The 15,739-nt window shown below is 35.0% G+C and overlaps 2 protein-coding genes across 2 annotated transcripts in view; both read right to left on the minus strand.

The window, feature by feature from the left end:
• Nucleotides 1-6,946, minus strand: part of VWC2L (von Willebrand factor C domain containing 2 like) — a 155,678-nt gene extending 148,732 nt beyond the window's left edge. The window contains exons 1-2 of the mRNA XM_029225811.1: nt 6,217-6,946; nt 3,481-3,950 (exon numbers count right to left, since the gene is read on the minus strand). Of these exons, the coding sequence (XP_029081644.1) occupies nt 3,481-3,870 (390 nt within the window). The 5' untranslated portion in view covers nt 3,871-3,950; nt 6,217-6,946. The remainder of the gene's footprint in view (nt 1-3,480; nt 3,951-6,216) is intronic.
• A 741-nt stretch (nt 6,947-7,687) lies between these two features.
• Nucleotides 7,688-15,739, minus strand: part of SPAG16 (sperm associated antigen 16) — an 875,915-nt gene continuing 867,863 nt past the window's right edge. Inside the window, exon 16 of the mRNA XM_029225940.1 lies at nt 7,688-7,863. Coding sequence (XP_029081773.1) covers nt 7,688-7,863 — 176 coding nt within the window. The remainder of the gene's footprint in view (nt 7,864-15,739) is intronic.

The raw sequence follows: 15,739 nt of genomic DNA on the forward strand, positions 1-15,739 counted from the left end.
GAATTCTGAAGCAGTCTAGTAAGACTTATACAGGTGTGTATAAATGGTGAAGAAGTATGGACAGCATGTGCAAGCACACAGGGAAGAGAAGTCACTGAGAGTTTGAGATACTTGGAGAGGTTGATGAGTAGAATCTAGACTCTACTAGGGAATTTAGAGTTTTATCCTCAAGACTTCCCTGAATGTTTCTGTTCTTTGCATGCTGGTCATCTCATTCTTTGTTTTCTGCAACAGTCCCACCTCCCCAGCCATTAATATCACTTCATCTCTATTCAGTTATATACTTGGCTATAAAGTCATTTTGTTTAAAAAACATATTTAACTAGGTCATCTCTATGTATAACGACCTGCATTTTGTCCCTTGTTATTCTTTAGACTGAATCTAAATATTTTGGCCCAGTACTCAAGTTCCTCTTTCCACGTTCCAAAAATGCTATGCAAATTTACTTCTCTCTCCTTATAATGGCATTTTAGTAAGATCCAGCTTCCTGTTATTCTCATCTCCCTCCTCTCCTTGCAGATTTTATTCATCCCAATCTCTGATTTTGCTCAAGCAGTTTCCTCTTTGGAACTTCTCCCTGGATAAATTTTAATTTTTTAAGAACAGGGTCATCTGTGACCATCCTGAAGAAAAAGAAAGTTTGTCTGACCAAACCTCACACCATGTTGATAAGCTTCTGGCACCACAATCCCTTGGTGTTGACCTTCACAGTCACATACTTTAGACTTCCTTTTCCCCACTTCTCTCTCCACGTTGTTCATGCCTTCCTTGTGGGTGGAGATTTTGCCTTCTAGATACCTTACTTTCTAATGTATGTACAGTACATCTACAGTATCTTATATAACAAAAAGCCCAATAAATACTTGTTGGATGAATATATAACATGTAAAAATATCTTGTAATACAACCTTCTTAATAACATGCTAAGGTTATTATGTGAAAGTTGCTTACAGCTTTAAAGATCAGCTTACAAGAGACAGGAAACTAAATTAGAGAATCAGATGGCTGATATTTACTAAGGCGTTCATAGTTCACATAGATAAGTAGAACATTTAAAAAGAGGTGTTGGAATTCTTTCACTTGAGTGACTTTTAAAATCAAGCTTCCGTCATAAAAATGTAGGTGAAGACATGGAGGAATGGAGAATTTAGAGTAAATTCCTGGACATTAGAGTTTAGAAGGAGTGAAACAACCTTTTGTTCAATATCTATTGTGTACCAGTCATCACAAGACTGCTAACTTCATATAAATTATCTCACAAAATCTTTCCAACATTTCCTCCCATCAGAAGTAATGATCATGATGGCCATTTTGTAGCAAAAGCTACTGTGGCTCCAAAAGTTTAAGGACTCCTTCCAAAATCTTACATCTAAGTGATGAATTTGGGATATGAATCCAGGTCTTTCTGACTCTAGAGCCAAAGTGCTTTGATATAGGCTTTCTTGTTTGCATGTAATTAGAAATAGGTTAAATAACTTGACAATTTTGGACAGGTAACAAACTTTCTTGGTCTCAGTTCTTCATTCTTATTAATGATCTCTAAAGCTCTTAAAACTAAATCCTTGTGAAAAAGTGGCATCTGTTTTCTTTTTTTAAATCACATTGATTTAAGATCAATGATATTGAAAGTCAGGGAAAAAGTTGTGCATATCAACGGATTAAATACTAACTATAGCAGAGACAGTTGGAGTAAAGCAATTACTAACTTGCTATGTCTTTATTATTTGACATGGTAAAATAATTATTACCTTTGAAATAAAATAAAATCTAATAAAAACAGGGAAAACTATAGCATTTTAAGTGGTGAGCTAAGTTAAAGAAAAAGTATCTTTTCTTCTTTTATATAATTTGGTAATCAATATGTAATAATCTCACATTTTATCTGGGGTACTTTTTGCTTAGGCTAGGCTATCTTAAAGTGTCTTTTTGCATTCTACTCTAGATAAATATGCATGTTAGAGGAGAGTGACATGATTCTAGAACCACATCTAGAGTCAATCACGTGTTGAGTATTTGCATTTACTTTTGTTAACCCAAGAGTAAAAGTAGCTAATATCAAAATGTGTCCAAGATGTTAAAGACCAGAAAGGCATTAATACATATATGATACTCAAGTATTATTTGATGTCAATAATGGTAATTTTACTAGACTCTCAAGCCTCTTCTCAGTATTGTGCAACAAAGTATCATATATGTGAAAAAAAAGCCTAGAATAACACTTATGTGTAAGAAAGTTGAATATGATAATTATCATTAAAATTTCTCTCGTGTCCTGAGGAATCTAGTTAAAATAAATGGGTTCCTTGGGTAAATTAGAACTGGTTTGAGCCCATAACTTGGAATAGACCAAATGCCATGAATTGCCAATACACAGGAAGTACTCTGATCATGATCAGTTAAAACCTTTTTCCACGTATTGACTTCTTCCCCCATTTGATTCTTGTAAAGAAGGAAGTTGGGTCAGTGCTAATAACTGAACATTTCTTCTCTCAAACATAAACAGTCTCACTGAAAACTAGCTATATCTTCTTTTGCCTACAAGATTCTGAGCACCTTGTCACAGAACTTGGTTAGGTGAAATGAAAATCTTTATATCAAGCCATCAGTATGACAGAAACTCCAAGGCACAAACTGCCATTACATCTGAGGACGTGTTGATATATTAATTTATACCTTAAGGGTTCATACCTGGCTGTAGGAAATGCTAATTAAAACTAGCCATTAGAGAAAAGAGACTCCAAGAAGAGATAAAAGTGAATTCCAAGTTACTTGAAAATATGACACAAGCATAAAAGAAAGACTAAGAAATACCATGGAGGCTGAAAGGCTGAAAAATTAGTCCTTTTTTTTTTTTTTTTTTTTTTTACTACCTTTTACAAGGGACTATGATAAAAATTCAGTTCTCTCTGGGGTCCTGTAAGTAAAAAAAACCAATCTAATGAGCAGAGAGTAGAATGGGGACCATGCTCTACAACAAGTAAGTCCAATGTATATTCTTAATATAAAGACCACAGCTCAGAAGTGTCTCTGTAGCACTTGCATTTCCATACACTAAATAGATAATTCTAGACTATAATTAAATGGCTCCAACTACAGGCTAATAAGCCACACACACACATACCCAAAAACTCACAAAATTTAAACACATAAATGGACACATAGCCTTTAAACAAAGTTGTTTCCTTCAGAAAACATATTTTGTTATAACACCAAGGAAATGTTTAAGGGCAAAAATAAAAGATGGCAACATGCTCCAAATACTTCTGAAGGAAAAAGTTATTGTGAAACCCTACAGATACTGATCAACAAACCAATTACCTATTTGTTGACCACACTGGTACTTATGCTAACTGGAGTCATATTCTTGTAAATCAAAGAGAAATTTAAAACTGTGTTTTTCCAACTGTAATTTTAATGTAGTAATCTAAGTATGTGGTGTAAAAAGTTAGTATTCAATAAATAAAAAGGGTAACTCATACCTTAAATTCCTCCAAGATTTTGTAATTTTTCCCATGATATTCACAAGAGTTTTTCACTTCCTTGCACTCAGGACAGCATCCATTGTGTTCCACTTTAGTACATTTTGGGTGAATTTTAGGGCATTCTGGCTGGTCACAAACAGGTCCATCCAGAGCACAGACACATGGACAGTTGGAATGCCCTGGGAAAAATCGTTCTCCCAACTTGTACACAAAGCCGCTGTCATCCACACACCCTTTCCCTCGATAGTCATCAAAAATCAGATTGTCATTACTGGAAGTCTGGTCACCTTCATCAGCAGGATAGTCTTCATGACTGATGGCAGCAGAGGTGACCAATCTGGGGATGACCAACAGAAGTATGCAAGCTTCATGAATATGAAGAGCCATCCCCCTCCTCAAAGGATTCTGGATGTTCTCCTAATATTAGATATACTCAGCTCCTTCCATGAGAATACAAGAGGGGCAGGCTGAAAAATAAATATTTAAAAAGAATAATTTGACATATATAAAGAGAATATAGATTCATTTAAACCCATGCTCTTAACATGTTTATTTGAGATCTATTTGGAAGCTACTAAGACCTCAAATCAACTAAGTTCATGCAACTATCTACACTTTATTATGAAGTTTGGAGGGTTGATCCTTGGCAATATATGCATTAAAATTGTCCTTTATGGACTTACTTTGCCTAGGAATCTTCAGCTTAAATTTACCTTCTGAATTTCAAAGGTCTAGCTTTGTCTAAATTGTAAGAAGTGGTTTTACCGAGACTCAAATGGTGATCTTACTAATAGTTACAAATAACTCGAGAATATTTGAATTCACGTTCTCTTTGAATTCACTGATTAATGAGTGACAGAATGTATATATGTTACAATCATCTGAAAGAAAACTCAGGAGATTAGTGAGAAGACATTCTACTTCTAAAAGAAAGGGAAGAAACCGACAGCTGAATGTAAATTATCATTGGATGCAGCTACTACAAAGGTCTCCCTACTTCTTTACGCCCATAATTGGAGAACAATGGTCTCAATATAGGTGACTTGTTTAAGTGAACATGAATCTGGATTTTGAAACATAGTTAAGCAGGAAAATAGCACAACTATTCCACAGTGAATAAAAGAAAGAAAACTTTAAATAATAAATAAGAAAATGCCAGGTATTGAAAAGGATTTGTTAAAAATTTATTTGTACTATTGTCCACACCTTTATTTTACTCAGGAAGTAAGCTCCTAGTGGACAGGAAAGATGTATCTGTAAATTATTTTTACAGCAACCTGACTCTAATATTCATGTAATAAATACTACTTGAATTAATTCAATATAAAATAAATGACATTCACACACTCTTGAAAACATAACTGTTTTTTGACATGCCAAAGATACTTGCATTTAGGCAATTTGCATAAAAATGCCAGTGTAATGTTTATTGAAGTTTCTTAAAAATAATAGGGTGTTGCCAATTCATAGAAAATATGCCATATTAATTTGGTGTTATTGACTCTTGTACACTTCACTTAGTATTAGTGCTTGGTGGGGAGTGTTGGCAGTGGGCTCTTATTTAAATTATCAGAGTGACTAACTCATACCAAGCCTTGGGAAAACTGTGACTTTAGGGAGCAATAGATAAGAAAAGTGTAAAATAGTTCATTTGCCTATTTACATGGTGCTGGCTTTATGCCAATATTGCTAAAATTGTATATAGGACATTTTCAGATCATTTATAAATGTTATTTGTTGGTTTATTTTCAGATTATAATAGCAATGATAAACCATCGATTTTTAGTCTAACATATGCAGATAATTTTAAATAAGATAAAGATAGCATTAGAAAACTTCAAGAACTATTATACTTGCATTTTAAGTTAGATATGCAAATTTTAGTAATAATAAAATGGAAGGGAGTATATTCATGACCTCCTTTAAGAGAAAACTCTCTAATATTAGAATTCCTTTTGGGTAGGTAATGATAAAGGAGATGGATTTCTTTTAAAATATGTCAAAAACAGTGAGTCATGACAGAACACAAAAAAAGCAAACCTATAATTCTACTTGAGAAGCTGGAAGCTCCCTTTGACAAAGCATTTTTTCCCTTAAATTACTACAGAGCCCACAAACATAATACAAGCTTCTGAAAAAGCATAATTTTCCAATTAAAGCATGCATTTCCCACATATTTAGAAAGTTTATCTTAGAAGAAAAAGGAGCTATTGTGCTTTCTTATAGGTTTCTAGTAGTATCTGTCAATACATGCAAGATAAGCCATATAAAATACACATATCATTCTGTTTCAAAAGGACATAGAAAATGATCTCTTTGTAAGCTACAGGTAGGCATTAATGTGTCAGGTTAGGGTGAATGTAAACTTAAAGGTAAAAATAGGGATGTAATACCTACTTTATATAAACATTAAGCATGCTTTTATTATATGAAATATATTTTAAAATCTGCATGGAGAAAACAAGGTCTTTTCAGCATAAGAAAGTTATTTTTTTCAAGAGCATTCTTCTTAATTAAGCTACTCTAGTGCAGTTTAATATTTAAGAGAAGAAACATTAGAGAAATCAAAATGTTTATCTGAAGATTTTTAAATAAGTAAGCAAACATTGCTATACTGAGGATCACTTCCCAGCTAAACTTTGCCCCCACCCCATATTGCTACATATGATTTTAAATGACTGCATCTATTTCTTTGAGAAAACAAACATAACTCCTGTCATGAGATACACTTACCTAATCACTCTGGAGGTTAAATGGTGGTGGTGGGGGTCATTGACCAATACAAACTAAAAGATCAGGTATGTTTTAGAAAAGCAGTTTCTTTTTAATTATCCAAAGAATACATTTTCAGGCTTGAATTAAAGGCAATCCATTCTACCTCCCATTTCAAAACACAGTCAAGAAGCAGTCTCCCGCCCTTCCAGAGAGAAACACTGCAGACACACATAAGAAATATGCTTTGGATCTGTCTTCAGAATTCAAAGCAAGAAGCAATGCTGGTCCTATAGCAGTCCAGACCCCAGTAGCAGAATCATGTTGAACTTATTTTTAGCCTTTTCCCAGATCCTTCTATGAAATTTCCCGGCTGATTACGCCTCCTCCACACATGAGTTCACTTACACAGTGTTTGATATGGCAGTAGAGGTGATTTGGCTAGGCTCTGAGGATCAAAATCAGCGACAGCATGCTGTACCTTAAAACCCACTCCGCTGGCAATACCGTCAGCATCATCCACGATATGTTGCTTGAATCCCCTCTTAAACACCAGAAAATACTAACTGTGGACGTGAAGGAAAGGAGCAACTTTAGCTGGGTTTCTGCATCGCTGAGAGCAGTTTGCAGACTGCTGATTTGGAGCTCATTCTGCCGGCAGCTGGGAATTCCTCAGCACCACGGACAGCGCCAACAACTGGCTTCTGAGCCGAGCTCGGTCGAAATCCGAGCTGCTCCTTTGGACCAGGCTAGAGCGTTCTCTAAGCAGTCGCACTTTATACAGTGGATGCATGCATTGGGAGGGGGAAAGGCATTTTACGTGCAAGATACTTACTTGCATTGAGACTACGAGTTTTTTTTTCTTTTCATTTTTTATTGTAATTATACTTAATGCATTCTCCCATGGGCTTCAGAGATGACAGTTCTGGAAGAGCCTAGCATTTAGACTTAAGCCATCTGCAGTCTCTGATTATTATTAACAGATAAAGTGTAATCATTGTTAAAGAATCTGTGAAAATGTATGCTCCCCAATTCTACTTGACCCTTTGCTTACAGAAAGACTTTCCCTGTGCTACATGATTAAACTTCAGGTCTTCCTGCAGTTTAGATTTGATTTTTTTAAAAAGTAGCCTCCTGCAGTTTGTTTTGTAACATTCAAAATCAATCTGTAATTCATCTGTAATTCATCTAGTCTGTCATTAGGCGTCATTGTAAAGCTGTTTCTTCCAAACTGCTAGCAAAGATGCTCTGTCTCGAAATTCTTATCAAAAGGAGAAAGAAAAAGACCCAGACACAAATAAATGAGCAGAAAGTTATTTTTTTTTATTGGTAACAGTAATGAGCACTAAAATATATGTCCAAAGCATGTTTTAAAGCAAATTGTAAATGTCACCTGCTGGCATATTTAACCAGATATTTACTGGTTTGGGACTATACAAGGCATTTTTCAAGCCTTAAAGGGAATGCCCTCCACAGTGGGATATGCTGACCGTCAAGACCACGTTCGAATGGTGCCGTCGGAGTCTCCAGAAAACAGAGTCTCTGCATCATGAGAAAATACGACCGTGTGAGCCTCACTCTCGTGGCCCATCAATTTGTGGATCTGCCCCGATTTAAGATCCAGTAAATGGATAACCCCATTGCCACTTGCTTGAGCTAAAACTTGACCTGACAGAGAGAAAGAGGGAGGGAGGGAGATAGAGGGAGAGAGAATGAATATCAAAGTTTTATTTCAAGCGGTCACAGTTTATAAGCAACAGAATATACAGTTTTGTTTCAACTGTAATTCAGATTCATTTTCCATTAGATGTCAGTCATTAAATATCAACTAACTCCTGGCTGTATAGGAAATAATTCCAGTTAAAATTAAGATATGCCAATGATTAGATTATAAAATTTTTAAATGCTCTATCTACTTTATATGCAGAGGTCATCAAATGCCCTGCTGGTCTCCTTATATTTGGGATTAATAATTGAGAAGATGAGATTGAAAGCAATTAAGCAATGAAGCTTTCTTTTTTCAAGTGAATTATTTCTGAAAAAAAGTATTAAAAAATAGGATTCAAAATGTATCTAAGGCAAAGATATATATATATACATATATACATGTATACATATATACACATACACATATATACACACAGTGGGTAACTTATAACTTAAATTTGTTTATTATACTTAAGTTTGTTTAGTATACTAAATCACTACTTAGAATAATACACATTTATACTTTAAAAATTGTGGTACTCATTAGCGCAACAAATTGTTTTTGGAGTTGAAGTGAAAATAAATACCTCCTTAACAAAGATGTCTTAGGTTTTCTACTCTAATTTAAAATTCAAGATTCTGTTAAACTAAAATTTTGTTTCATAAGAGAGCTAAATACTGCACAGAGTATTGTCATAATATTTATACCATATATTTGTGAGTTAATAATTTCCTTAAAGTGAAAAACATATCAGCAATCCCATTCTAACTAATACTTTTTTTTTTTTTTGCAGTACGTGGGCCTCCTACTGCTGTGGCCTCTCCTGTTACAGATCACAGGCTCCGGACGCGCAGGCTCAGCGGCCATGGCTCACGGGCCCAGCCACTCCGCGGCATGTGGGATCTTCCTGGACTGGGGCACGAACCCGTGTCCACTGCATCGGCAGGTGGACTCTCAACCACTGCGCCACCAGGGAAGCCCAATACTTTTTATTAAAGAAGTCCAGCAGCAAACTGTCAGGGAATTTGGAGGTAAGTAAAAACAACAGAATATGTCTACGTAAGTATGTGGGTTAAATAAATGACTTTAGTACTGTCACTGGGATTATCTAATCATACTTAGAAGGCATATAATATTATCATTCCAGTAATGCCATTTAAAATTCATTAAACTCTTTCAACACGTTAGATACTGGATTTAGTACCTAACATATATATTGGTAATTCCATATAATCCTTACAATATCTAATGATAAAGAAAATAATATTAACTCCATTATATAGGTGAAGAAAGAGAGTCCTGGAAAGGTTAAGTAACTTGCTTAAGATGACACCCTAGATACGGAGGGAGCTAGCATTTAATCACAAGCACTTTGAATCCAGAGCCTGGGGTTTTAGTCATTTTTTCCACATCCAGCACAGCATTTTTATCAGTGATGCCTTCTTGACAGATGTTAAGTAGGTGATATATTGTTAAAATAGAATTTTTCCGTTCCATAATAAAAATTCAATAATAATATTGCCATAAAAGTCACAGTCAAATATTTAATCAAGAATTATAACCCAAATTGACATGAATATCTCTAAAACAGAGAAAAGTTATAAAAGTAAAATTAATCATGATAAATATGGCCTATTTGCAAACCTTTATATCTACTGAGCTTCTTCATTTAGAACAAAGCCTGACACAGCAAAGATCCTTAGGATGGATTAGAGTGTCCAAAGCAGCAGATGTGAATATTTATTATAAAGCCCCTTCTACTAAGTCTTTGCCGACAGAGGCATTACATATGGTTTACACTTCCAGCCATACATTGTAGGCAATTGTTGCTTGTGACTTTCCTAAGAATCAAATAGCTTTTTTCTTGTATTCTTCACACAACAACTAGGAAGGTGGTAAATATCATTTTCTATTTTTGAAAACAAAACCAAACAGAATCAAAGCCTGTAAAGAAAAAGGAAAGAATTTAGCTTTTAAACCATTATCTTTTGTTGGAGTCAAATCTGTAAAAATTTTAATTGGAAGTATTTATGAAAGTCCTCGGTAATTCCTGAAAGCTTGTTCAGTAAAATAGAGAAGATGATAATATTGGAATTTAATGATAGGATTATATAATTCAGCAGCACCGTGCCTCAGGTATCTAAAAAATGTGTCTTTGTTAGAACAGATTTGAGTCAGCAAGTTTATGGTGAGGTTTTCAGGTTTACTTGAACTCATTTTCAAAAGGCTGTAAGATTGTGTGTGTATATATATACATAAAATCATGTTCATCTCTAAATATTGGATTATTACATGGCATATAATGTCTGACTCCAAAATTAGTTTTACTGGGATCTGAGATGCTAAACTCTTTCTAGATTAGAAGATTTTCAAAATTACTTACCAGGATGTGTCAGTTACTACATTAGTATCTGTTGGTGTGAGAGACAGAGAGGTGGCACTCTCAAAAGAAAAAAATCACAGTATGACTATTGGTGACATCTCTACAAAGCAGAGTATTTACAGACATGTGCATAGTTATCTTTCTATATATCCTGATGATTGGCAATAAAAAGTAAACTACAATATGAATCATTTGTCATACCAATGTCACAGTCTTAATGACAAATTTCGGAAGAATAGAAGATGTACCTACATCAAACTTGGTCAATGGAATTAAAATATGGTAGACATGAAATTTTAAATAGTACTATGAGGATTTATGAAAACTTGTACCAACAATGTTCATGTTAAAGTGAATAAGCCTCTTTCAAAATAGAAATATAATTTATTTTTTATTTCACATTTTAAAATTTTATAACATTTTTAATATTTAACCATTATAACATTTTAATAAAATTTTGTCTCCTAACATGCAACTCCTGAATAGATTATTCAAAATATCATTTAGCATGGTATTTTAAGAATAATTATACTAAATTATAAATGCACATATTCCACAAATACCACAGGGATTTAAAGTATATTATTAAAAAACATAGAATAATATAGTTTGCTAACACTGATTTAAAAATAAAATAGCCAAATTTGTTCATAAAGGTATTTAAAAATATAAATATCTCAACATGTATTAAGCAAAAAAGAAGCAAGTCATTTTTTTTTTTTTTTTTGTGGTACGCGGGCCTCTCACTGTTGTGGCCTCTCCCGTTGCGGAGCACAGGCTCCGGACACACAGGCTCAGCGGCCATGGTTCACGGGCCCAGCCACTCCGCGGCATGTGGGATCTTCCCGGACTGGGGCACGAACCTGTGTCCCCTGCATCGGCAGGCGGACTCTCAACCACTGCGCCACCAGGGAAGCCCAAAGCAAGTCATTTTTTACATAACATCTAAGTTATCAGGATTCCCAAACTTTTACAGAATGGGAAGAAAGTAGGCAGTCTGGGGAGAAGATTGATATAATTTTATAACTGCTATTCTTTTATATAAATCAGTAAATATCAACAATGAGTGATTATGACTGTCTTGATCCACACATCTCTGAAAAACTTAATACTTGTTTTAATCCATCAAGAATTCAGAATAATTTCTTGTTGGTTAAATCAGTATCTTGTTTGCTGACCAATGAGTTTGAATGAGGATAACATGTATTACTACCCATTTTACTCTATTGAATTAATTTGCTAACTTCTTTTGGCTAAAGAAGATAAACACTAAATTTCACCTTCACTCAAAGTTATTGCTCTGCTATTGGATGAGTGAACAAACCTTTAAAAATTAGTGTTTCCCTCAAATTTTAGTTCTAAATTAACTTATAATTTACTTAACATGATAGAGCTTCTTTATACTCTGTTTTAAAAAGTAATTTTTTGAAAAATGTAGGTTTAATAATATCTTCAGCAAAGCAGTCTCAATTGGATTTAGTATAAAACCTGAATGTTTGAATCTCTTGAAGTTTGTAAAATGAATTAACCCATGGAGATTGAGTGGTAACATTTTATCTGGGTATATGTAATCACTTTGGATGAACCAACAAAAACTGGAAACTCATTGCATGCTAACAAACTGTGCAAATAAAATATTGGCACTTTTTCAAACTAAAGAATTTAAAATTAATTTTAGATACTTACATGTGTGAAAATTCAATTTGAGAGTATACACCTAAAATACCCAGGAGTTACCTGAATCTTTTAACACTTACCTCCTAACCTAGACAAATTCTTAAGTTTAGGAATTCTGCATATTACTGAAATATTTTTGACACTAACTATGAAACTTGACATAATCAGTAATGAGTACATGCTTGTTGCAGGAGGAGTTGTGGTATGATATAAGTAGTAGTATAATATTGTTTTTTTTTTTGAAAAGAAAGGATATGAGTTTCTTTGTCTTTCAGATCTGCTAGAGTGAGTTCACAGTAGCCATCGTTTATTGAGCATCTAGAGCTCCACTGGTTACCTCACATGTTCTGCACTCAATCCTAACAGGTAGATATTCTCCCTTTTTAGCTAATGAAGAAAGAGACTCAGAGAAGGTCAAGCTGGGATTTGAATTGAAATATTTTTATTCAAAAAGTCTTGCCTCTTTTACTGGCTTTAAAATTTCTTTCATAAATTACAACTCAGATAAGTGTGACACTTGGGGCTTCTCTTTGAGTGCCACCGAATTTCCAAAGTAAATAGGCTCAAATTTAATGCTCATATTAACACTGAAGAATTATGGGATTGATTTTATGACTTTGTGAAACTCTGAAACTAAAACATCCATGGGCTTCACATATCAATCAATTCTTTTAATTTAATTTTTATTTTATATTGGAGTATAGTTGATTTACAATGTTGTATTGTTTCAGGTGTACAGCTAAGTGATTTAATTATGCATATACATATAGCCATTCTTTTTCATATTATTTTCCTATATAGGTTATTACAGAATACTGAGTAAACTTCCCGGTGCTATATAGTAGGTCCTTGTTGATTATCTGTTTTATATATAGTAGTGTGTAATGTTAATCCCAAACTCCTAATTTATCCCTCCCCCACCTTCCCCCCCTCCTTTGTTAACAACCATGTTTGTTTTCAAAGCCTGTGAGTCTGTTTCTGTTTTGTGAGGAAGTTCATTTGTATCATTTTCTTCTTTAGATTCCATATATAAGTGATATCATACGATATTTGGCTTTCTCTGTCTGACTTCACTTAGTATGATAATCTCTAGGTCCATCCATGTTGCTGCAAATGGCATTATTTCATTTTTTTTATGGCTGAGTAATGTTCCATTGTATATATGTACCACATCTTCATTATCCATTCCTCTGTTGATGGACATTTAGGTTGCTTCTATGTCTTGGCTATTGTAAATAGTGCTGCAATGAACATTGGGATACATGTATCTTTTAGAATGATGGTTTTTCTCTGGATATATGCCCAGGAGTGGGACTGCTGGATTATACGGTAGTTCTTAGATTTTTAAGGAACCTCCATAGTGCTCTCCATAGTGGTTGTACCAATTTACATTCCCACCAAAAGTGTAGGAGTGTTGTCTTTTCTCCATACCCTCTCCAACATTTATATTTGTAGGCTTTTTGATGATGGCCATCCTGACTGGTGTGAGGTGATACCTCATTGTCGTTTTGATTTGCATTTCTAATAATTAGTGATGTTGAGCATCTTTTCATGTGCTTTTTGGCCATCTGTATGCTTCTTTGGAGAAATGTCTATTTAGATCTTTTGCCCATTTTTTTGATACTGAGCTGCATGAGCTGTCTGTACATTTTGGAGATTAATCCCTTGTTGGTCATTTTGTTTGCAAATATCGATATTTTTTCTCACATTTTGTGGGTTGTTTTTTCACTTTGTTTAGTTTCCTTTGCTGTGCAAAAGCTTTTACACTTGATCAGGTTCCATTGGTTTATGTTTGTTTTTATTTTCATTACTCTAAGAGCTTTATAGTATCCAGTCTTACATTTAGGTCTTTAATCCATTTTGAGTTTATTTTTGTGTATGGTGTTAGAGAATATTCTAATTTCATTCTTTTACATGTAGCTATCCAGTTTTCCCATCACCACTTATCGAAAAGACTCTTTTCTCCATTGTATATTCTTGCCTCCTTTGTCATAGATTACGTGGCCATAGGTGTGTGGTTTTATCTCTGGGCTTTCTATCCTGTTCCATTGAGTTATATTTTTGTTTTTGTGCCAGTACCATACTGTCTTGATTACTGTAGCTTTGTAGTATAGTCTGAAGTCAGGGTATTTGATTCCTCCAGCTCCGTTTTCCTTTCTCAAGATTGCTTTAGCTATTTGGGGTCTTTTGTGTTTCCATACAAACTGTAAATTTTTTTGTTCTAATTCTGTGAAAAATGCCATTAGTAATTTGATAGGGATTGCATTCAATCTGTAGTTTGCTTTGGGCAGTATGGTCATTTTGAAAATATTGATTCTTCCAATCCAAAAACATGGTATATCTCTCCATCTGTTTGTGTCATCTTTGATTTCTTTCATTAGTACTTTATAGTTTTCTGAGTACAGGTCTTTTACCTTCTTAGGTAGGTTTATTCCTAGGTATTGGGTTGGCCAAAAAGTTCATTTGGTTAGTGAATACATTGTTCAATAAAATTCTTGGTGAAAATGAAAAATGTCTTTTACTTAAAACCAAACGAACTTTTTGGCCAAGCCAGTATGTTCTTTTGATGTGTGGGCAAATGGGATTGTTTCCTTAATTTCTCTTTCTGATCTTTCTTTGTTAGTTTATAGGAATGCAAGAGATTTCTGTGTATTAATTTTGTATCCTGCAGCTTCACCAAATTCATTGATGAGCTCTAGTAGTTTTCTGGTAGCATCTTTAGGATTTTCTATGTACAGTATCACGTTATCTGCAAACTGTGACATTTTACTTCTGCTTTTCCAATTTGGATTTGTTTCATTTCTTTTTCTTCTTTGACTGCCACTGCTAGGACTTCCAAAACTATGTTTAAGAAAAGTGGCGAGAGTGGATATCCTTGCCTTGTTCCTGATCTTAGGGGAAATGCTTTCAGTTTTTCACTGTTGAGAATGTTTGCTGTGGGTTTGTCATATATGGCCTTTATTATATTGAGGTAGGTTCCCTCTATGCCTACGTTGTGGAGAGGTTTTTTTTTAATATCATAAATGGGTGTTGAATTTTGTCAAAAGCTTTTTCTGCATCTACTGAGATGATCATATGTTTTTTATTCTTCAATTTGTTAATGTGGTGTACCACAATGATTTGCATATATTGAAGAATCCTTGTATCCCTGGGATAAATCCCACTTGGTCACAGTGTATGATCCTTTTAATGTGTTGTTGGATTCTGTTTGCTAGTATTTTGTTCAGGATTTTTGCATCTATGTTCATCAGTGATATTATCCTGTAATTTTTTTTTGTGCTATCTTTGGTTTTGGTATCAGGGTGATAGTGGCCTCATAGAATGAGCTTGGGAGTGTTCCTTCCTCTGCAATTTTTGGGACGAGTTTCAAGATAGGTGTTAACTCTCAGCAGACTGGTGCCTGCTGCAGGGTTTCCTAGCAGCGGTGGCAGCTTGCCCACTCCCCAGGACAGCAGGGACAGTGATTGGTGCCTGCTTGCAGGTCCCCTAGCTGCAGCCATGGCCCACGCACTCCCAGGACAGTGGGGGCAGCCACTGGAGCCCACTTGCGGGTCTCTTAGTGGTGGCGGCAGCCTGTGCCCACCCTGGAGCTCAGCATGGCAGCGGTGGCTTGCACCTGCCCCCAAAGCCCTGAAAGCACATGCGTGCAGGGAAAGAAGCTCCTATGGTTGTCCTGCCCCTCTCCTCGTGTGCCCCCCAACAATGGTGCCTTGCCTCTCTGGCAGGCCCAGGCTTCTTCCGAGTGACCTTCAGTTGCTACACTCCAGCCTCTTCAG

Source organism: Monodon monoceros, unplaced genomic scaffold (assembly GCF_005190385.1).
Source record: "Monodon monoceros isolate NGI ecotype Baffin Bay Population unplaced genomic scaffold, NGI_Narwhal_1 Super_Scaffold_16, whole genome shotgun sequence".
NCBI classification, from domain to species: Eukaryota; Metazoa; Chordata; class Mammalia; order Artiodactyla; family Monodontidae; genus Monodon; species Monodon monoceros.